The 22,254-nt window shown below is 38.8% G+C and overlaps 1 protein-coding gene across 1 annotated transcript in view; it reads right to left on the bottom strand.

Annotated features, from left to right (window-relative positions):
• The window catches only part of BICD1 (BICD cargo adaptor 1), a 105,010-nt gene that overhangs the window by 25,069 nt on the left and 57,687 nt on the right, over positions 1-22,254 (bottom strand). Inside the window, exons 5-7 of the mRNA XM_023752272.1 lie at positions 15,165-16,259; positions 9,182-9,333; positions 6,223-6,430 (exon numbers count right to left, since the gene is read on the bottom strand). Of these exons, the coding sequence (XP_023608040.1) occupies positions 6,223-6,430; positions 9,182-9,333; positions 15,165-16,259 (1,455 nt within the window). The remainder of the gene's footprint in view (positions 1-6,222; positions 6,431-9,181; positions 9,334-15,164; positions 16,260-22,254) is intronic.

The raw sequence follows: 22,254 nt of genomic DNA on the forward strand, positions 1-22,254 counted from the left end.
TTGAATATCATTATCTCAAGAACCAAGAAACAGGGCCTGACATATAACAGGTGCTCATACATTTCGTTAAATTTTAACAAGTGAGTGAATGAGCAAATGGACTAATGAAGAAACAAACATAGCTTTGGCACATGGTTAAGAATATCGGTTTTACAATATAACAAACACATAAATAAATGTCTACTTGTTTGAATGCAGTGAAATGTAAAGGCAACTTTCACTAATGAACACGTTCGTGTCTACTGTGGACTCTACATCTAAAGGTGTGATTATGTACCCAAGGGTAAGACCTTCTGTTAGCTGCTTTAAAATCAGTAAAGTCTAAAATAGCATAGAAAAATTTTTTCAGATTTCAAAACAATACCATTCTTTCCTACTGGTGATGTTGTCAGAGAAAGAGAGGGAGGAAAAGAGAGGAGTAGGAAAGGGCAGAGGGAATTGAAACCATAATAGGAAGAAAACATTCAGGAAGAAAAGCTCCTGCGTGGGAGACACAGTGTGAGAGTGAATTGCTTGGGCTCTTCCTTCACAAAGAGAGCCCAAACTTGCTTTTGCCAGTCTGAGATTCCTTGTTTATCCTGTACAAACAATGTAGTTAGGTCTTTACTACAGAAGTAATATCACTTGCCTGTGAATTACAGAGATACCTTGTACATATTCTGGTAGACCGCTTTTAATTATTGATTAAATGTGTGATTATTACTATGTAGGCCTAGGTGGTTAAGGCATTGAGATAAAATGTTGGCTACAGCATTTTATAGCCAATGATTTTATGAAGATACTAGAGGCCTGGTGCACGAATTCGTGCACAGGTGGGGTCCCTTGGCCTGGCTGCCAATTGCGGCTCGCCAGCCAGGGGGAGGGACCATGGGAGGTTGGCCAGCTGCAGGAGGTTGGCTGTGGGAGCACAGTGACCACCCAGCCGGCTCGGGGGAGGGACTGTGGGAGGTTGGCCAGCCATGGGAGGTTGGCTGTGGGAGCGCACTGACCACCAGGGGGCAGCTCCTGCATTGAGCACCTGCCCCCTGGTGGTCAGTCAGCGTCACAGCAACTGGTCGTTCGGTCGACCGGTTGTAATGGTCGCTTTATATATATAGATACTATCCGCTGCCTGATTGCAAACTCATTGGTGACAATAGGGTTCCTTTTTTTTTAATCCTTACCCGAGGGTATTTTTTTCATTGCTTTTTAGAGAGAGTGGAAGGGAGAGAGGAAGGGGGGAGGGGAGAGAGAGAGACATACATCAATGTGAGAGAGACACATCAACTGGTTGTCTCCTGAATGGTCCCTGCAACTTAGATATGTGCCCTTAACTGGGAATCAAACCTGCGACCGTTTGGTGGAGCCAACCCTCTCACCACTGAGCCATGGCGGCCAGGGAGGGTCCCTCTTGATTCCAGTGCATCAAAGCTGTTAGATATGTGTGGGAGGACCTGGAGTTTGTACATCAGGATAAGGATAAAGTCAAGAATAAAAAAGCCAACAAGCCATGTGCAGAAACAGAATTTCAGAGGCCGAGGCAGCAGAGACTGAGCCAAAGCTAAAGGCAAGGGCCAAAATTTTCCTCTAAAAGGTTGTAAATCAATTAGTACAAAGTACTAATCAATTAGTACAAAACATTCTTCTAATTTTTAAGATCCATGCCCCATCCTAGAGTTGATTCTCCAGAAATTGAGAAATTGTGCCTTGAAGAAGGTAGGGCTTGCTGCTGACCATCTCATAGAAATATCTCTTATATATGCTAAATAATATTTTACATTCTGTGCCTTAAAATAGTTTTAAATATATTTTTATTGATTTCAGAAAGGAAGGGAGAGGGAGAGAGAGAAACAACAATGATGAGAGAGAATCATTGACCAGCTGCCTCCTGCATGCCCCATATTGGGGATCAAGACCTCAACCCAGGCATGTGCCCTGACTGGGAATTGAACCGTGACTTCCTGGTTCATAGGTCAATGCTCAACTACTGAGCCACGCCAGCTAGGCTGTGCCTTAAAATTTTAAATGTGATTTATAGCTCTATCAATTCTTCAACCAAAAGAGCCAAACTAAATTAATTTCATTTTATTGATTTAATTATTTCAATGATCCTCAATAGAAAAACAACCCATGTATGTGCTTATTAGACTAATTTAAATTACCTAAAAAGATATATTAAAAATACATTTTAGAAGACGAGGTTTACCAAAAACCATTCTGATAAATTAACAGTGAATCGTCCTTTAAAAATGATGACTATATATTGTTACTAGCCATTAACTTTTATAATAATCAATAACATAAATTTACAAATAAAAAATACTCATAAAATTGATTACTTCCCATGGGTTTAAGATATTTCTTGCATAGAACCTAGGATTGGTTATATATGGCATATTTTTCTTTTCTCAGCCTAATTAAAATATTTTATATAGTAAAAACATCATAAATAATGTTTACTACATCTTACCCAATACAGTTCAGTGTATGAAAAATAACATATAGTCAATAATGCAAATATTTTTATAAGCTACAATTTGGTATAGACAGTTACTCAGTTTCTACAGTAATTCATTTAACTGGAACCTTTTAGAAAATGCTGCTGGATTGATCTAAGAATTTATTAGGGGCGAATCTGGTTGATTTCATGATATACAGTCAGAAATTCCTTGGGATATATTAACAACTTTACTTACTCCCCACTTTTACTATTAACTTCAAATAAATTATTAAAAATAAAGTTTATCAAACATGATGATAATCTATTTGTTGTCATGAAAGTGCTTCTCTGGCCTAAGGGTGATTCTGAATTTCACATTATTTGTATCTTTAATCTTGCATATAGCAATAATTTCTAAGTCCAATGTCATTTTCTGGTTATTCTAAACTAAACAGTTTAAGACAACATAATGGTACTCTCACTCATGTATGTTTACGAGCCTTAGAGTTGCAAGATGTATAGTGTGTATAAAGAATCAGACTGTGTGAAAATGAGAAAAATGTTTTGTGGGGCTTTTACTACATTGATACACCCTTGGTGACAGCAATATCAAAATGGAGCAAACACATACAGAAGTTCATACTATTAACCCAGTGGTCTCACTCAAGAAAAAATTGAATCGATGAGGAGTGGGAAGCATGAGGATATTCTCAGTGGTATTCTACAATATGATAAATAATGGAAAACTATCTCAGCGGTTAACAAGAGAGGAAGTAGTGATTAATGTGATAACATCTACATAAAATGTATGACACAACCTTTAAAAATAAGACTAGGCAGCATGGAAAAGCTTATGATATAATGTTAATGGTTTCCACAATGTAATGACAATAACATAAAACATATACTCATGAATACAATGATCAAATAGTCATATACAAAATGAAAATAGTTATTGTTCATCTTTATTATTAATTCTTAATCATACTGAGATGACACCTTTAAAATTAAAATACTAGGCTTACTCATTAATTATATAATTTCTTTTCTAAGTCCTAGTAGACAGTGCTACTCAATCTATGTGGAACACTAAAAAGACTTGTGGGGTTATATTCAAGTTAAGTGTCCTAATGGATCCTTACCACGTTGGTAATTCACAGGTACTTCAAGGTACCTCCCAGTGGGGTCTAAAACAGTAGGAAATGCGCTGTGGATGTAGAAACACCCACGGAGTTGTTGCCTTTTTTTTTTTTTTTTTTTAGATGTACATTTTGACTTTCAGGCTCTTCCAACTCATTGTCACTATCGGTTTCCTCAAACATTCTTAGAAGGTTGAACATGTGCTGTAAATTTCCACACATCTTTTCATCCCAATCAGTAGGCTGCTTCATGAATCAGATAAGGAAAGTATTAGAGATCCAAAGGCTGAGGTTTCCAAAAAGCAATTAAGGTAAAATTGAAGTAAATTAAGTAGGAGTAAATTAATTAAATTAAGAAGTAAATTGAAGAAAGAAAGGGAAAAAAAAGCTGTGGCAAAGGTGGGAAACTCAAAGGCTACAGCAGGAACCAGACGATAACAGAAACAAGTGCAGCAGGCTGGGTATAAGTGATAGGGGGGAAAGGGGTGGTGGCCACTGCAAAGCTGGCCCTGTTTAAAAGCAGCAACCGGTCCACAGTCCTAACAGGTTGCTGACATGCATGAAGCAGACCCAGGGCTGCCAGATATTCAGAATCGTTCAAGGGAGACCAGAAATGTAGATGCCCATGTGAAATCTCTGTGTTTCTGTTGACAACTAACTTAACTAGTTTTAATTTTTCATTCCCTGAATAGCCAAATAATGGATGCCCGTGGGCTTGTTTTGTTCCATGGGCTTCCTTGCATGCCCCCTCTGTTATCTTTATTTGCCAGAAGTCACGTTTTCAATCGAGGCCCTTCACAGGCCAAAGAAAAAGAAAAATGCAAAATGGTGAAGCTGTAGTAACTGGTGAGCATATGGGCACGCAAACTGCAAGAACATCACCGTAAGACTTGAATGTTCCTGAGGAGCAAAACCTCGGAGGATTTTACTTTTATTTGTCTGTAATAATTGAGGAAACATTCTGAGTCACTACAAAAAGGAAATTAGCCCCAGCGGCTTTTTGTTAAGAACGAAACGACAAGTTTTGACCAAGATGGAATTGCTAGGAGCTACCAAATGGCAAATAGGATGCAGGTGTGTGTCCTGCTTGGCACCAGCCTGTGGCAAGCTTCCAGTTACCTATCCTATTCCCTCCAACTCTCATTTTCCATCCTCGGCAGCTAAAAGGAAGTCCCTGGAGACTCCTCAGGACGGGTGGTCTGGCCGAGGAAAGGAGGACCCAGGAGGCTGCGTGTAAAGGTGTCCTCAGTGGAGAGGTAGGAACTTCCCCGTCATCAAAGTGAGGCTCTGTGGATGGGTGGGCAGGAGTGGCTGGAAGGGAGGGGAGAGCTGTCTACTCAACTCATCATTTGCGTCACATGCACTCAAGGAAAAAATGTTTACCTGGTGGAGCCACCGTTAACCTTTTTTCCTTGCTGAGCCGGTGCCCTTGGATGAATTCACTCATGGAAGGGGGGCCCTTCAGAAGAAATGACTCTGTGGAGGTGGGGTCAGGGGGAACTCTTAATAAAGTCTGTAGGTAGGAAGCCCCTGAAGTCCTGGGACGGCTCTGATCACAAAGGGAAGGTGAAAATTGTCTTGCAGGAGATCCAAGAAAATACATATAGGAAACAAAAAAGTTTTACTTTAATTACCTTTCAAAGCCTCACCAGTGACAACATTACTTATATTGGCATTTAATTTTTTTAACATGTAAATCAAGATTTTTTTTTTTTTGCTAATTGCTTCGTTTCCACACCAGGATACAACCCCATTTAGAAACTGTATTGGAAACTGCGAAAGAAATTTATTATAGTTAGTTTGAACCACAAATAAGAAAATATGGATATAATTTGATTTCTTACTGAAAGCTTCTAAAATAAAAATCTTACTATTAACTGAAAATAGAGGGTAAGTAATTCAACATCCAGGACTCTGGGGAAAAGGTCAGAAAAGCCACTGACAACCTTACAGGTGATTTCTTGGAGCAATATCCACATACCAAATGAAAATGCACAAAAACCTGCTTTAAAGAAAAGGACTATACACATTCCATCCCACTTTACCTAAATGTAGACATCTCCTTTAGTCAGCCATCAGTTTTGGTAACACAAACAAAAGTTCCCTCAGAGAACATACCCATATCCTTGCCCCATTAAAGAGAAGCTGCTAAAAGCACCATTACCAGAGGTACAATGATTTTTAAAATGACCATCCATGTAAAATACAGCATCCTTCTTAATATCCATCTTTTATCTATCAATTTTTAGGCTGGAGGTAAGGGAGAGGTATATTTGTGTGTATAAGAAACAGCAAAAATGTTGACAGACACAAAAGTTATTTTATGGTTAATTAAGAGGTGGGTGTGAGGGACAGAAATGAGTAAATAAATATAATTATCAAACGTTTTTGATTTTAAAAAAACCCCCAACATTAGCAAGGCCCATTTATACACCCACTCCCAGTTTTTCTCTTCCTTCCCTTCCTCCATCCTCCACAATAAGAACACATCAATTTTTGCAGTTAACTAACATCTGGCCACTGCACCACACCATGAAGATTGCTGCATGCATACCTTTTCCTCTGAGTGCCACTGCTGCCCCGAATGATGGGTGTCTGTGGGCCCTGCCTATGCAGGAGGTAAGTGTCTATGGTGGGCACGATGCCTGAGGCCTCCCCACTTACTTTAGGGCTGCCGATCTTGCTCTTTCCAAATTTGCCTTTGCTGCGTCTCGACTGCTCATGGTCAAATTCTAAGTCCTCCAGCCGCTGGGTCAGGGCGAGTTTTTGCTGGATAGCCATTCGTAACAAAGTATTTAGAGTCTTCTTCTCGTCCTCTGCGGCTGCTAACTGTCTCTGCATCTCATCCAACTGTGTGACGTACTCATCACATCTGGAACCAAAACAGAAACGTGGTCAGGAGGAAAACCTGGGCGAAACTGAAGTCGGATTTCAATGAAAAAGGAATGGATTTTACTGGAACACGCTGGTCTTCTTAAATTAGAAACAGTAGAGCAGGCTCCATAATTGATGGTTCACCTACACCATGGAGTACATATGGGGACATTCTTTTTTTAAAAAATATATTTTTTTATAGATTTCAGAGAGGAAGGGAGAGAGAGAGAGAGAAACATCAATGATGAGAGAAAATCATTGATCAGTTGCCTCCTGCACTCCCCCTACTGGGGATTGAGCCCATAACCGGGGCATCAAACTGTGAATTCCTGGTTCATAGGTCAACACTCAGCCAAGGAGCCACACTGGCTGGGCTGGGGACATTCTTAATAGGTGACGTCTTAAGTCCCTTATTGTGGGGGCTGCTGCATGGTGGCACAGGATTAAGCCGAAAAGTCTCAGGCAGCGTGCATAGCATCTTAGGTGAGTTACAGGTGGCTTTTTCTACTGTGTGATGTGTTCTTCGGAAGACTGTGACAAGTTTGTTATAGGCTATGCCTGTAGCATGCAAAAGAATAATAATATTTGTAAAGAAAGCATTTCCTTCTTTATCTATATTTATAGGTTCTATTTTAAATCGAGTATAGATTGCAGCTGCCACTGCTTTCAATATGGCAGATTTGTTTGAATTAGAAACCTGAGTCTTTTCAATGATTTCTCAACCAGATGATTGAGCAATAAGTGTCAAAGAAAGCCAAGAGGAGCCTAGGATTTATGCTGCAGCAGGAAGATATGCTCATTGGTCTTTTATCCCCATCAAAGGTAAAACCTGGGCACACATACAGTTGGGAGAAAGAATCCTCCATAATAAAAGCGTAATATGCTAAGTGTTTGACCCATCAGTCGACTGTTCGGTCAACTGCTTACCCAGTCGCTATGATGTGCACTGACCACCAGGGGGCAGAAACTCTGACCAGTAGGTTAGCTTGCTGCTGGGGTCTGGCTGATTGGGACTGGGAAAGAGGGTCGGACATGCCCTGGAGCCCTCCTGCAGCCCCTCCCCACCGGCCGGCCCCCATGGCCCCAATTGGGACTGGACAAGATGGCCCCGATCGCCTGCCAGGCTGAGGGACCCCACCCATGCACGAATTCGTGCACTGGCCCTCTAGTTATTCACATAATTAGAGTTTTTTTTCTGAGTTTATTTACCCACTAAGATAATAATAATAACAAGTACTTTTTATATACCAATAGATAATGACTTTGTGGAGTAGTCCAAAATGTATTGTACACAGTTTGCAATCAGCACAAACCTTATGGCATTTTAAAGAAAAAAACAGACCCTGTAGTGAAAGAACTTGAGATCTGGGTGGGTCCCCATTTTCTTTAACCTTGAATGTCAAGAAACATGTAGCGATATCATAAGAAAATCTAGGGCTTAGTAAAATACAATGTGAATTTCAGGATCCTGGATTTATTTTAATTGGTTAGATAACAATATTTTTAAAAATACTATGGAGTAAATAAGGCAATTACTACCCCCAAAATAAGACAAATTTCTGTGAAAATGCACTATTTGGGGGAAATAATTCTTATATAAACCAGATTCAGACTTTTAATGTCCCTTTAAAAAGGTTTGATTTCTTTTTCAAAGAGGAAATTTGTGTTCTTGATTCTACACATCATCCTGATTGGTTTCTTTCATCAGTGAGGGGTATGTGTACCATCCAAATTCTCTATCCTGCCTCCTCTCACAGTGGCCAGAGGTGCATTTATTCTCCCCAAACTCTTATGCTTCAGTTCCCCACACCCCTGGGGTCCATCGGGCACTCAGCCTCCTCACTGCCATCTCTGAGAGTCAATCACAGAGTACAAGCTTGAGCCTTTCTCTCCTGACACCCCAAGAAAGCTGGACAGATTCCCAGGCTCAACCCAGGATTTTGTTTTATACTTATATCAGCTACATGTAAATTATTTAATGAATCTGCAAATAAAGGCATAGTGATGCTTTGTGAACTTTGCATCAAGTTTGCATCATATAAGATATATAACTGTTTTTATTTTGGCAATAAATCGTGACAGCAAAAAAAGGTCACATATTGAGAAACTCAGGATTTCAAATGCCTTGAATCAACAGATTCTTAATAATCACTTCAAGTTTAAAAACAAAATACAGTGGCACCACATAATGAAGAAAGGTGGGAGGGTAGTAATTAATAAGTATCTAATTACTTGGGCAATGTCAAAATTTGGTGATATAATTACACTTTAAAAGTTATATTTTCATCAGTGTATTTAAGTCTAAGTAATTAGCTGGTATGATGAATATTAATCTTCATTATAATGGTATCTTTCTCATACAATTTATTAATGATAAGCACTTTGGTGATAGTGAATTTCAGTGGTGATATTTAGCTACTTTAGCAAGTAGAACTTTTCCCCTTGTTGGAGATTTCTTTTGTGTGTTCTAATTCTTTTGGGTACATAAATTCTATTGTAAATATAAAAAAAATAGAAAAAATGTCTCTTGTATTAATATTTAAAAATACTTCTGTGTAAAGGAATTGCTTGATCCAGTGTGTCCAGTAGAGGGCTCTGGAAAACAGCACGAGAGCTCGTATCAGGTTTGTCAGAGTGGAATCTCTCCTTTTTTTACAACTTACACACTCAGGATGCAGGAAGATACCCATGTGAATTTCAAAGTCTTCCCCCATGTACCACACCTAATCGTGGAAGAAAAAACGATTACCTTGTTGCAAACATTGCTCTCAGGGATGAGAAAGTTGCTGCATCTTCTTTCAGAGCCTTCAGTTCATTTCTAAGTTTCGTCATCGTTTCAGTCACCATTGCTTTCTCATTTTCATATTTGTTCTTGAGATTAGCTAGTGCCACCTCAGCTGTCTAAAGTGGAAAAATCACAATGCTTACAACTTTCATATCAGGAAAATCTATCACAGAGATTTCTTCATGCTGGGAATATTACTTTCTTTCATAAACGGAGGTGAAATGGACTTGGTTATCCTATCTAATAATAGACAAACATGGTAATTGACTGTACCTTCGCTACGCCTCCCATTGGCTAATCAGGGTGATATGCAAATTAACCCAACCAAGATGGTGGCTGGCAGCCACGCAACTGAAGCCAGCAGGAGGCTTGCTTGCTCCAGTGATGGAGGAAGCCAAGGTTCCCCGCCTATCGCGGCCCAGTTCTGAGCTCCGAAAGCAACAAAGTTTCAATTACAGAAGCTAAACAAACCCCAGATACCTGCTTTCAGCAGGCCGTGGCCACAGAGCTGGAACAAGCAGGAACCGGCTCTTTGCTCTAGTGACGGCAACAAAGTTTCAATTATAGAAGGTAAATAAATCCCAGAATAAAAAAGAAAAAGAAAAAAAGGAGAGGCTGGGAGCTTCAGTTGCCGGCCAGCCTGAAAATGGCCCTCAGCCCCTCACCCAGACTGGCCAGGCACCCCAGTGGGGACCCCCACCCTAAAGGGGGTGTGGCCAGCCTGAAAACAGCCATCAGCCCCTCATCCAGGCTGGCCAGGCACCCCAGTGGGGACCCCCACCTTGAAGGGGGTGTAACTAGCTGCAAACAGCCATCAGCCCCTTACCCAGGCTGGCTAGGCACACCAGCGGGACCCCCACCCTGATCCGGGACACCCTCCAGGGCAAACCAGTCGGCCCCCACCCGTGCACCAGGCCTCTGTCCTATATAGTAAAAGGATAATATGCAAACTGACCCTAACAGCAGAAAGACTGGGAATGACTGGTCACTATGACACACACTGACCACCAGGGGGCAGATGCTCAATGCAGGAGCTGCCCTCTGGTGGTCAGTGTGCTCCCACATGGGGGAGCTCTGCTCAGCCACAAGCCAGGCTGATGGCTGCCAGTACGGCGGTGGTGGTGGGAGCCTCTCCTGCCTCCTCAGTAGCGCTAAGGATGTCTGACTGCAGCTTAGGTCTGCTCCCCGCTGGCAAAGGACATCCCCCGAGGGCTGCCGGGCTGCCAGAGGGATGTCTGATTGCCAGCTTAGGCCCAATCCCCCGGGGAGCAGGCCTAAGCCAGCAGGTGGTCATCCCCCAAGGGGTCCCAGACTGCGAGAGGGCACAGGCCAGGCTGAGGGACCCCCCCCCCCCCCAGTGCACAAATTTTTGTGCACCGGGCCTCTAGTATTTTATATAAACATAGGTATGTATTTTGGACTTAAGGTAGTTTTCCTTTAATGTCAAAACGTGTTGTGAATCCATGTGGTGAAATTGCCCTAGAAGCCAGCCATGAACCTGAGTCAGTACTAAGAGCAAAGGCAATGATAGTTCAGTAAATATTTAATGCAGATTGTTGAGAGTGTAGGGTTTTCAGACATGAAGAAGCCAAAATGAAACTTTACACAAGAAGAATTTTATCAAGGAAAAGTTAGGGGAAAAGTACTGCTTCCAACTGAAATGTAATAGAACTCAAATATTCTTGTGTCACCTGAGTTCTGTGGGCCTGAAACAAACAGAATAAAAGATGTAGGCCAAGCATGTCAAACTTGCTCCCTGCAGGCTGCATGCAGTCTACAACGAATATTTTTGCGGCCCAGCCAATATAACAGAATGTAAGAAACATTTTAATAAAAATTTCGTAACTTAATTTTTACATTATGCTGTTATACATGATTGTTAATAAAGAACTACAAAGTTCGCTGACTGATTACTATAATCGTGTCTCATTCATTTCCCTTACACGCCTTAAGTGTAGGCGCACCATTTCTCTCCACTAATACTAGCAGCGAATATTTTAGCAGCCGATTGCTACGTCATAGTCTTGGACTGACTTGTGCGCAACAGGAAATATTTCACTTTTGGAGAACAAGAAAAGTAGGTTTATTTGCATTATGCTTATTAATTTGTGCAGTTATTCAGTGTCTGGTAAGTTAATGTTCAAAAAATATTAATTTTTATTAAAATGTTGTATTATTTTATGCTAACGATTACTCATTTATTTCAGCCCTTTGTATTCAGCATATCTCTATTGAAACAATCTGATGTTTCTATGAAAATTGAAGCTTTTGATTTTTTTCGGCCCACATAAACTTAAACCTTGTTTATTTGGCCTGTGTTAGCCTTTGAGTTTGCTATGCTTGATGTAGGCCATTGCAATTTATGATAAGTACATAAACTATCAATCCATATTTTATGTTTAAGGAAAAAAATTAACAAAGAACCAATGATTTCTGATGCCTTTGCATACAACTTCTTCAAAACAGTGAACTATAGTCAAAATTAATAATCAAGTTTTAATAATCAGATAACAATAAAAATAATCAAATTTGAATAGTCAAATTTAAGTCTTCACAATCCCCATAAAAGCAAAAATTCCAAAATGGTGAATGGATTGAAATATTTATTTGAATTTGGGCATGTCTGAAGTTCTAAGAATAAGTAGTGTTTCAAATTGAGAACTAGCCTGACACATGGCAGGAAGTAAAACTTAAAAATGTTGAGTGAATCTATTAATGAAATGAATGTATATTTAGGGACTGTCTGTTAGGTGCATAGCACATGATATGCATATAGAAGCCAAACTGGAAACATACCATTTTTACAAACTGCTAACTACAGCTTTCAGGCTGTGTAAAAATATTCAATACTAATGAAAAAGTCCCTTACTAATGAAAAAAAAATCCATTACTAATATGATTTCCCAGGAAGACTACCCTGGTTTTTAACATTTCTTTTTGTGCTTGAAATGGACAACTTCAGTTTTCTTAAGCAAAGCACAACTTCTATGGAGGTAAATGGATTCTTTTTTAAATTAAAACAATGTTGGGATGGGATAGTTTGTTCATGTTTTGATTATAAAGTAGTTCCTTATTAGTTTTTGATTGAATTTAAATTCAAATTGAAATGAGAAATTACTCATAAAATAGTTCAATATGCCCTGTAGTGCTATCCCTTAGTGGAATCTTCAGAAATATTATAAATTCAGAAAATTGTCTGGAATGCAGAAGTTGACCTGGGGAAATGGCCGTTTTAAATTTTTAAAAATAAATTATACACATATTCATTTAGAACAGATAGTTAAGTTTAAGTTGTGCAAATGCAGATGTAACAAATTTGTAAGCATATGGAGCCATGTGGTCAGTTAATTAAGGAGAGTTGAGTGGCAAGGGTGAGTGGGGGGAATGACAGAAAAACAAGATCTGAAATAGAAGTACAAAGTTATTTATTATTTGTGAGAAATGCCCCCAAAGGATTCAGCATTGTTGATTTATTTGTCCACAGACTGTACAACACTTTTTCAGAATTAAGTAATTCTAAGTGTCTATATATAACCCATTAGTACATTTGTTGGCATCAGCAGCATTTGCTATATCCTTCAAACACTCCCAAAGTGTACTTTCTAAATAAAAATCTTGTTTCTAGCCACAGAGACCTTCAAAATATATATCTTTCTATTCTGTGCCTCTACCGCCTACTGTTCTTTCTGTCTGGAATTATTTCCTCCTCTTCTAGAAAACAACTCCTCATCCTTTAAGAACGGACACAAGAATAATTCCTTCTATGAAGTTTTCTCGAACTCTTCTAAAAGACATTAGTTACTTCCTCTGCAATGTTCCCATAACTCAATTACAGCACAGATAACGTCAAACTGTAATTATCTGTTTCTATTCTGACTTCCCCACTGGTCTGTGAGTCCTCCTCTGGGGAGGGGGGGGGGAGGGGCAGGGACCATGGATGAGTCTTTGAATCTTTAGCATCTAGCACAGTTTAGTACACAGATGGTACTTCATAAACATTTGCTTGTTCATCAGAAGACACTGTGCTTACAAAAAAAAAAATCCTAAAGCATATTAAAAGATTCATAGAGAATGCAGAAAACTATTTTAAAATAGAAAATTCCTTTTCCTATATCACAGAATTCTCACCTGAGCCTTAATAATTTACATTCCACATGCAGAAATATAATGAATGTCACCTGTAGACACTTGAAGCTATTTATGGCATATATGCATCACAGCAATAGGCCCAGCATCATTAAAATGTAAACTAAATGCATGGCTAGGAATGTGTTCTCATTTAATTTACTGAATCCATAAAGGCTATGACGGTAACATAATGCAAATGGTACCATAGCCAGAAATGCTTTGTTCTGCTCTGAATTCCTATGGCACTGTTTATACCATTCTTAAGTGCTTGATATGTACTATTTTGTAGACAGTTATAGGCATTATTGAACTCCTTCCTACTAGATTACTAGTCACTTATTTTTTCCTCCTTACTTACTGCCTGCCATGAAATATGTAATCAATGAGTGCTTGCTCACAAATTAGTCTCTCTTGGCTGATCAACCATCCTTATTATCTAACCTCTGTGGCAGTTATGTGTCTTGACTTTCTTATAGATCTAGATCTCTAGGTTATTAATATTCAACCTTCAGGAAGAAATTAGAGAAGTTATCTGAATGGTTTGATCGAGAATACCCAGGATATAATGTCCTGGAAAAAGGCTGTCTTATCTGATATGGTATTGATTATTTATGACCACTCTAAATCACTGGGTCTTTGGATTGTAGCAGAATTTATGGTAACAAATTCCTTAATTCTGACCTCAAATCTTAGATCTCTCACAAATTCTCCATTTACCCGAATCTTTTCTATTTTAGTGAACTGATGACACAAAAGAAGGACCTATTTTGCCCTTAGGTTTATATAAAACGTTTATAGTGTGGACAATATTATTGTTTGTGGTATAGACCTCCAAATTATATGAATGGGTTTATGGGAACTGAAGATAAAAATGCTAGAGAGCTGCACTGTAGATGACAAAATAATAATGTGGTTTCCCCCAGACAAAGGTAAAAGAAAGAACTCTGAATCTGAAATTAACCTCTAACACTAGCCCTGCTTACATTTGTAGATGTCTGATGCTTTGTTGCTTTGCTTCATCAATACCCTTCTAGCACCCTCCTCAAATCTATGTCTCAAGGCTCATTTTCCAGAGAAATTAAAGAAAGGTTAAAAATATTTTCTTGTCTATATTTCATAGCATAGCCACCCAGGTAAAGTTCAAGGCAGGAAAACAGATCCAGTCATCAAGGAGATCTTGGAATTAGTCAGGTAGGGTCTTGTTGTAGCACCCTTACTTATTCCAGAGGACAAGATCTGTGGTTAGGAAAAATTCTCTACTGCTTAAGCTCTGATCCAAGTGAGTTAACATCCCAAATGAACCTAAACTTCAGATACGTGGTCACTAGCAGAGCGAGTGCACATTTTACCTCCATCTCTACCTCTGTTTCTCTACCTCTCTCTCTCTCTAGGTAACTCCCGTTTGCTCCAGCTGCCTGCCAGGTGTCTTTCTTGCTGTGTCTCCCTGGTGTAAGCTGCCATGCCAGCCTATTCTGCCACCCCTCCACCCCCTGTTTTCACATGCAATGACTGCTGGACTCCAGCTAAGTACTGCCTGAACTGCCTTTCTATGTCTGCATGGATCTTCTCCTTTGTTCCTGCTTTAATTTCCTCACCTCTACCTCCACCTAATGGACCATACCGACTCTCCTATTTCATTCATTCACTGAATTAAAAATAATTATTACATTCTGACCTGGTACTGGAACTTAGTTTTTATTTCCTTACTGACCAGGAACCTGAACTCTCATCCTGATGATAGTGGACACTCAAAAACATTAAGGAATAAATGTGATAGGAAGGCGTTGGCTAGCATGCGTGGTCAGTGGGATGAGATCACCTGCTTGTTGGCTTTCAACACGGCCCTCAGTGTGGCAATCTGCTCCCGTTTGGTGCTCAGCAGGGACTTGAGCTTGAGGATCTCCTCCATTAAGGCTTCCTTGTCTTTATCGATCATGGGGGCCAGCTCCCGTGCCGCTGCTCTTTGACGAGACAGTTGCAAGGACCGGTCCACGGCTTTCTGCAGATGCTTGATTTGGTCCCGGATAATGGCATTAAGGTTGTAGATATTCATTGGCTCTTTGCGGATGTCACTTGTATCTAATACTGGAGATGACGGTGGGGCAGTAATTACAGGAGAGATAGTGGGGGTCTTGGTTGGACTTGGTTCTTTGCTGGCCTCAGTGTTTTCTTTTGTAATTGGTTCAGAGGAGGTCCTTGATTCTACTGGGGATGACACCCCCCGCCTGGCTAACCGTGGAGACAAAAGTCCCCTGGGATCATCGGGCCCTTTCAGGCTGCCACTACGAGTAACTCTGCTTTGCCTATAGTAGTCCAGCATGACCCTGTTGGGGGTTTCATTATTACACAGACATACATGGTGGTAAAGCTGAGCTAGCTCCTCACTAAAGGTCACCAACTCATCCTGGGCTGTATTAAGGGTATTGTGATTTTCGTTGGCTATGCTGGTCATCTTTTGCAATTCCTTCTCCATGTGGGCCATCTTCTCTCCACTCTCCTTGGTGGTCTTCTCAAGGCTTGTCACCTGCTCATCGTACATTTGGATCTTACTCTCATACTTGGTCTTTTCTTCAGTATAGTTTTCTACGGATTTGTTGTATTTCTCCTTTAAGGCTTTAATTTCAGCTTTCAAATCGATCACCTCAGTCACTGCCACCCTGTATTTGCACTCAAGGATCTCTAAGCCATTGATGTCCACCTCATAGTCATGTGCCTCTTCCTCTGAGACCCGGCCCTTCTCCCCGTCCAGCTCGGTCTTGAGCTCCTTGCTGTTCTGTAGGCCCCTCATGGCATTAACGTGCTCCGTGAGCCGGTGCACCCGTTCGTGCTGCTCTGTCAGCGCCCCCTTGGTGTGTTCCAGCTGCGTCTGTGACTCCTGGAGATTGGCCAGAAGAATGGCCTTTTCCCGCTCTACCTGCAATAACAAAAGAAAGTCTCTGAATGCCTTCAATGCAATGCCATTGATGAACTGAATCCATTCACTGTGGGGCATAAATACATTTAAAATAAGTGCAACAGAGCCAATGTCCCACTATTTCAAATTAAATTGGAGTGTGTTTTCTTATTTCAGCAGTTCTGGTAAGTCAATCACTCTGAACGTACATCATTCTAAAAGAATTATGCTATGCATATTTACCCATCCAAATTCTCATGCATTATACACATCCACTCATAAAACTTGAACGTTATTCAAACAATCTTATTTTTATCTTTCAACACTTCACAGAAAACATAACATGACTTCAAGAGATAGTACTTGGCATGGTCTTTATTTTGAAAGCCTTAGCGCAGCGGTTCTCAACCTGTAGGTTGTGACTTGGTTGGGGGTCGAGCGACCCTTTCACAGGGGTCGCCTAAGACCATCGGAAAATACATATATAATTACATATTGTTTTTGTGATTAATCACTATGCTTTAATAATGTTCAATTTGTAACAATGAAATTGGGGGTCACCACAACATGAGGAACTGTATTAAAGGGGGGCATTAGGAAGGTTGAAAACCACTGCCTTAGAGTGTATCTGCTCCTTAGTTCATGTGGGATAAGTAGCTGTTTCAAGGTGCCTATGAATCATCCTTTCCTTCCCAGAGCTTAACCCAAAGTCAGGTTTAAACCCTAAGACTCTAACTTACAAATACTGCTGAGAACCTTAAACATTCCCTTAAAAATAAGCATTTACTCCCCCAAATAAACATATACTAAATTTGAGAGCTTTTAATATAGTCAAAGAATATAGAGTTTTAGGATTAAAAGAACAATTTCCAAATTATTACAATTCCTTCACTCCAAAATAAGAATTTTTAAAATTGGTAATTAATCTGAATAATATGACAATTTTATTATTACCAGTATATAGGTGGTATTAGTGTATGTTGAAAAGTATTCAGGTCTCAATATAAAATAGTGTCTCATTAAACATAAGTATATGAGAAATTATAATCTGAAGTTTTTAAAAACCATTTCTGCCTGACCTGCATGGCTCAGTGGTTGAGTGTTGACCTATGAACCAGGAGGTCACAGATTGATTCACGGTCGGCGCGTGTCTGGGTTATGGGCTTGATCCCCAGTGTGGGTTGTGCAGGAGGCAGCTGATCAATGATTCTCTCTCAACATTGATGCTTCTATCTCTCTCTCTCCCACTCCCTTCCTCTCTGAAATCAATAAAAAAATATGTATTTTAAAAAGAACCATTTCTATCCCTCCATACCAGTAATCAGTATTATGAATTAAGAATTTTTACATGTTTAGAAGTAAATATGGTTTGTGATAAGCAAATATTTACATATTAAAGTATTATATAATAATATTTGCATTTTAAAGCATTATATAAGTGGTCTCCTATCCTTCTGCACTTGCTTTCTTTGATGTTTCTATCTCTCTATCTCCCTCTCCCTTCCTCTCTGAAATCAATAAAAAAATATGTATTTCAAAAAGAACCATTTCTGTCCCTCCATACCAGTAATCAGTATTATGAATTAAGAATTTTTACATGTTTAGAATGTAAATATGGTTTGTGATAAGCAAATATTTACATATTAAAGTATTATATAATATTTACATTTTAAAGCATTATATAAGTGGTCTCCTATCCTTCTGCACTTGCTTTCTTTTCTTTTTCTTCTTGTTTTTTAAAGTAAACCATCATGAGACCTGCTTTAAGGATAACAGATTGATGTTGAATGTCTTAACATCTAGAGAAAGTTATCAATTCAAACTTTCAAACTATCCTGGATCATACACTATATCTCTCCAAACTCTTCTAAATTCCTAGGAGGCAAGTAAAAGTACTATTATAATTACATAATAAATACCAATTATTAAACTATAATAATAATTATTTTAATTAGTATATTACTTTAAAAGATATCTATCTATTCATAATACAGTAGAGTAGTACTTTTATGTTCCTTTGTGGTACTTCATAGCCTTCATATAATTATCATGTACAGAGAGTACTCAGTTGGCAAGGTTCTAATATGCATGAATTTCATTGACCATTAGTTTTAACTAATTAAAACATCGGTCCCCCCAAAACACAGTTCAAATTTCAGTAACCAATATATTAACTGTGAGCAAATGTAAAGTACAAACTCTGACACTTTACAAAATCACTACATAGTAACATCATGACCAGTAACCAATCACGTAATTGGTCATGACTTCATACAAAGTCTGTCAGTGATTGGTTACCATGTATCTGTGATTCAGTTCACTCATAGATAGCAAAGTGTGTAGCTTTGTCTTCTTGTCTCACAGTGATAAACCCACATGATGTTTTACAGAAATAGATAATCCAAAGAGGGAATTGGCAAAGGAAAGAAGAAAGGGAGGGAGGGAAGGGCAACAAAGAAACACAGACTAAAACGTTGGTGGTGGTATTTGAATCAAACATAAATGGAGTTATAGAAGAAATAGTTGAATGTGGGAATGTGGACATTGATGATGTTGAAGGACTTTAGATATGCATCAAAGCAATTTGGCAAAGGAGAATGTATCAAAAAGGAAAAATGTAGTTGTTATAAAAAGGATGAAAATTCCTAAAGGAAGTGACACCAGCACACTAAAGATACTCTCAGAGATATTTTCAGGCATTGAAAATGCAAAGGATAAAATGTTAGAAGCTGATCTAAACTCAGGTAGGATAATGACGATTTGTCAAAGCATAAGAAAGATTTTTGCTCAGTATTACAAGTTACAGTATGAGAAGAAGGCAAGTTCAAATTGCTCTTGATAAGTTTTTTTCGGGGGGGGGTTATATTTTTATTTAAAAGCCTGAATAGCTTTGATATTTTGCAAAATATAAAGTTAATTTCCCTGTGTTTTTGTGTGTGTTTTTTTAAGGGGCGGAGGGTGTTACATTTTTATTTCCGAGGTTAAGTTTTTTACAAAGAAAACTTCATTTCTAATTTTTAGATTACAGTGTACTAAGTAGTTTTACTATTTTTTTCATTTCTCTATACATGTATAACCAATGTTTTAATGTTTAACAAAAAAATTTAAAGATCACAGAACAGTTGTAATTTTCTCATTACTAAGTTTGTTTTGCATAGTTTCAGCTTGCTTAATCACATTTATGTCTCTACAATATTATGCAAAGCAAGGACTGCCTGTACAGTGTGGCCATGTATATTAGAGCTTAAAATATAGTTTTGTTACATTAAATTATTATTTAGAGGCTCCTAAGTTGTAGCTGTGATTTTAGGAACATAATCCACAAGTTATGTATCATGGCTACAGAAACCAAAATATCCCAACAAAATAGTATTATAGGTAAAAAACAAAAATAGTATTATAGGTAAAAAACAAAACTGAGGCTGCAGCATCAGAGAACTCGAGTCAAATCTTGGCACCATCGTTTACTTAGCTATGTGCCTCTGAGCAAGCTTCAGTTTAGTAATCTATAAGAGGAGGACAAACTGTCACAATAATGACATATATTTTTACTGATTTCAGAGTGGAAGGGAGAGGGAGGGAGAGAGAGAGAGAGAGAGAGAGAGAGAGAGAGAGAGAGAGAAACATCAATGATGAGAGAGAATCATGGATCAGCTGCCTCCTGCACACCCTACACTGGGGGATCAAGCCTGCAACCCAGGCATGTGTCCTGGCCAGGAAGCGAACCATGACCTCCTGGTTCATAGGCCAATGCTCAACCACTGAGCTATGCTGGCTGGGCTAGATAGCGAATTTAATGCTCAAGGTATTATGTTAGCTACTAGAGGCCCCATGCATGAAATTCGTGCAAGGGGCTCGGACCCCGCCACAGCGGCAGCTGCCTCGGGCCCCGATGCCACGGCTTTGTCCAGAGGTCGTCCAGAAGAACGTCTGGTCTAATTAGCATATTACGCTTTTATTATTATGGATTGTTAACATTTGGTAACTGTGGTCCAGTTCCCATGACCAACATGATTCCACATGGCAAACACATCCGTTTTCACAAATTTGAATCTGTGTGCAAAGCAACTCTTTCATTTCAGAGTCAGGATATATTTGAATACAAATCCTCTTAGCTGGGTTTCCTTAGATATAAAAGATTATATCTCAATAGCTAAAGATGAATTGACTTATCTGGACTATTGGGCAATAATTTTAAGTGAAAAACCCAGGTAACTTTGTAATATGGTATTAGATGAAAAAACAAATCATTTGAATTTTTTATAAAGGGGGTAGAAAAATCTCTCAATATTGTATTACTGGTATTATATACAATCTCAATGAAAATGGATTATTTCAGGAGTTTTGTTTTCTTTTTCTCTTGGAATTTGCTCTGAATTTGCTCTGAAAGTCTAAATATATTTTGATTAGTATACATGATTACAAAAGACAAAGCTACCTCCAAAAAGCCCTATAGTAGGAAAAGCCTTTAAATAAAATAGGATTAAGTAAAGTAAAATAAAAATTGGACCCAGAACAAAATGTACTGATTGTGTCTAAAGCTTGTTTTAGAGGCAAAAGTGTTATAATGAATGAGGTAATGCCTTTAGGAGAGTTTCCATCTGAATTCTGCCAATTCATATTTAACACAAACATTTCCTAAGTCTAAAAGGATAAGTCTCTCAGTTCCTTCATAATAGCACCTCCAGAAAACATCAAATAGAACATTGCTCTTGTGTGCCTACACTCCATATACAGTTCTATTTTCCACACTCAATACATTTCTGGGGAAATCACTTGAGAATGGAATGGTATCCAAATTTTACACACACACACACACACACACACACACACACACACACACACTTTCCAGATAATTAAGGTTGGTCTGACCAAAAAAATTAAAATTAAAATTAAAAAAATTACTAAGTTATGGATAATTTTCTAAAAACTCCAGCATTATATTTTCTCTTATAAATATAAGAGAATGTTATGTGGCCCCACCCCATAACAAAGAAATAGAATTTCTGGAGGATGAGGCCCAGAAATCAGGATTTTAAAAAGATTCCCAGGTAATTCTAATGTGCAGCCAAGGTTGAGAACCACTGCCCTAGGAGCTGTATCGGTGAAGATATTGCTTCGGCATATGTCTGAGATTTTGCTTCCTGTGGATTCCTCTAATATTTTTATGGTTTCCCGTCTTATGTTTAAGTCATTTATCCATTTTGAGTTTATTTTTGTGTATGGTGTAAGTTGGTGGTCTAGTTTCATTTTTTTGCATGTATCTGTCCAATTTTCCCAGCACCATTTATTGAAGAGATTGTCTTGACTCCATTGTATGCTCTTGCCTCCTTTGTCAACTATTAATTGAGCATAATGGCTTGGGTAAATTTCTGGGTTCTCTGTTCTATTTCATTGGTCTATCTGTCTGTTCTTGTGCCAGTACCAGGCAGTTTTGAGAACCATGGCTTTGTAATATACTGGTAGCTTGATATCTGGTATTGTGAAGTTAAAAAGAGGCTGTTTATCAAAAGTAAAAATTTTAGCAGAAGCATAGAGACTCCTTTATTTTTTTATTTTTTAAAAAATATATTTTATTGATTTTTTACAGAGAGGAAGGGAGAGAGATAGAGAGTTAGAAACATCGATGAGAGAGAAACATCGATCAGCTGCCTCCTGCACATCCCCCACTGGGGATGTGCCCGCAACCCAGGTACATGCCCTTGACCGGAATCGAACCTGGGACCCTTCAGTCCGCAGGCCGATGCTCTATCCACTGAGCCAAACCGGTTCCGGCGAGACTCCTTTAAATAGATTAGATAATTTAGTTTTCCCAGACAGGATCTACTTCTTTTCATTCTAATAAAACTAATTAAAGCACTTGACTGCTACTGGAAAATGTCAATGGTAATATATTGGAAATAACTGAGTCTAAAGAGCACCAAAAAGCCAAAATAATTTATCCAATAATACCCTTAAAAATGTCTCTTAGTGAATAAAGAATGATGCTAATTGAGTTGTTCACTATCAAGGTCTA

The sequence above is a fragment of the Myotis lucifugus genome, unplaced genomic scaffold (genome assembly GCF_000147115.1).
Source record: "Myotis lucifugus unplaced genomic scaffold, Myoluc2.0 scaffold_30, whole genome shotgun sequence".
In the NCBI taxonomy this organism is placed as follows: Eukaryota; Metazoa; Chordata; class Mammalia; order Chiroptera; family Vespertilionidae; genus Myotis; species Myotis lucifugus.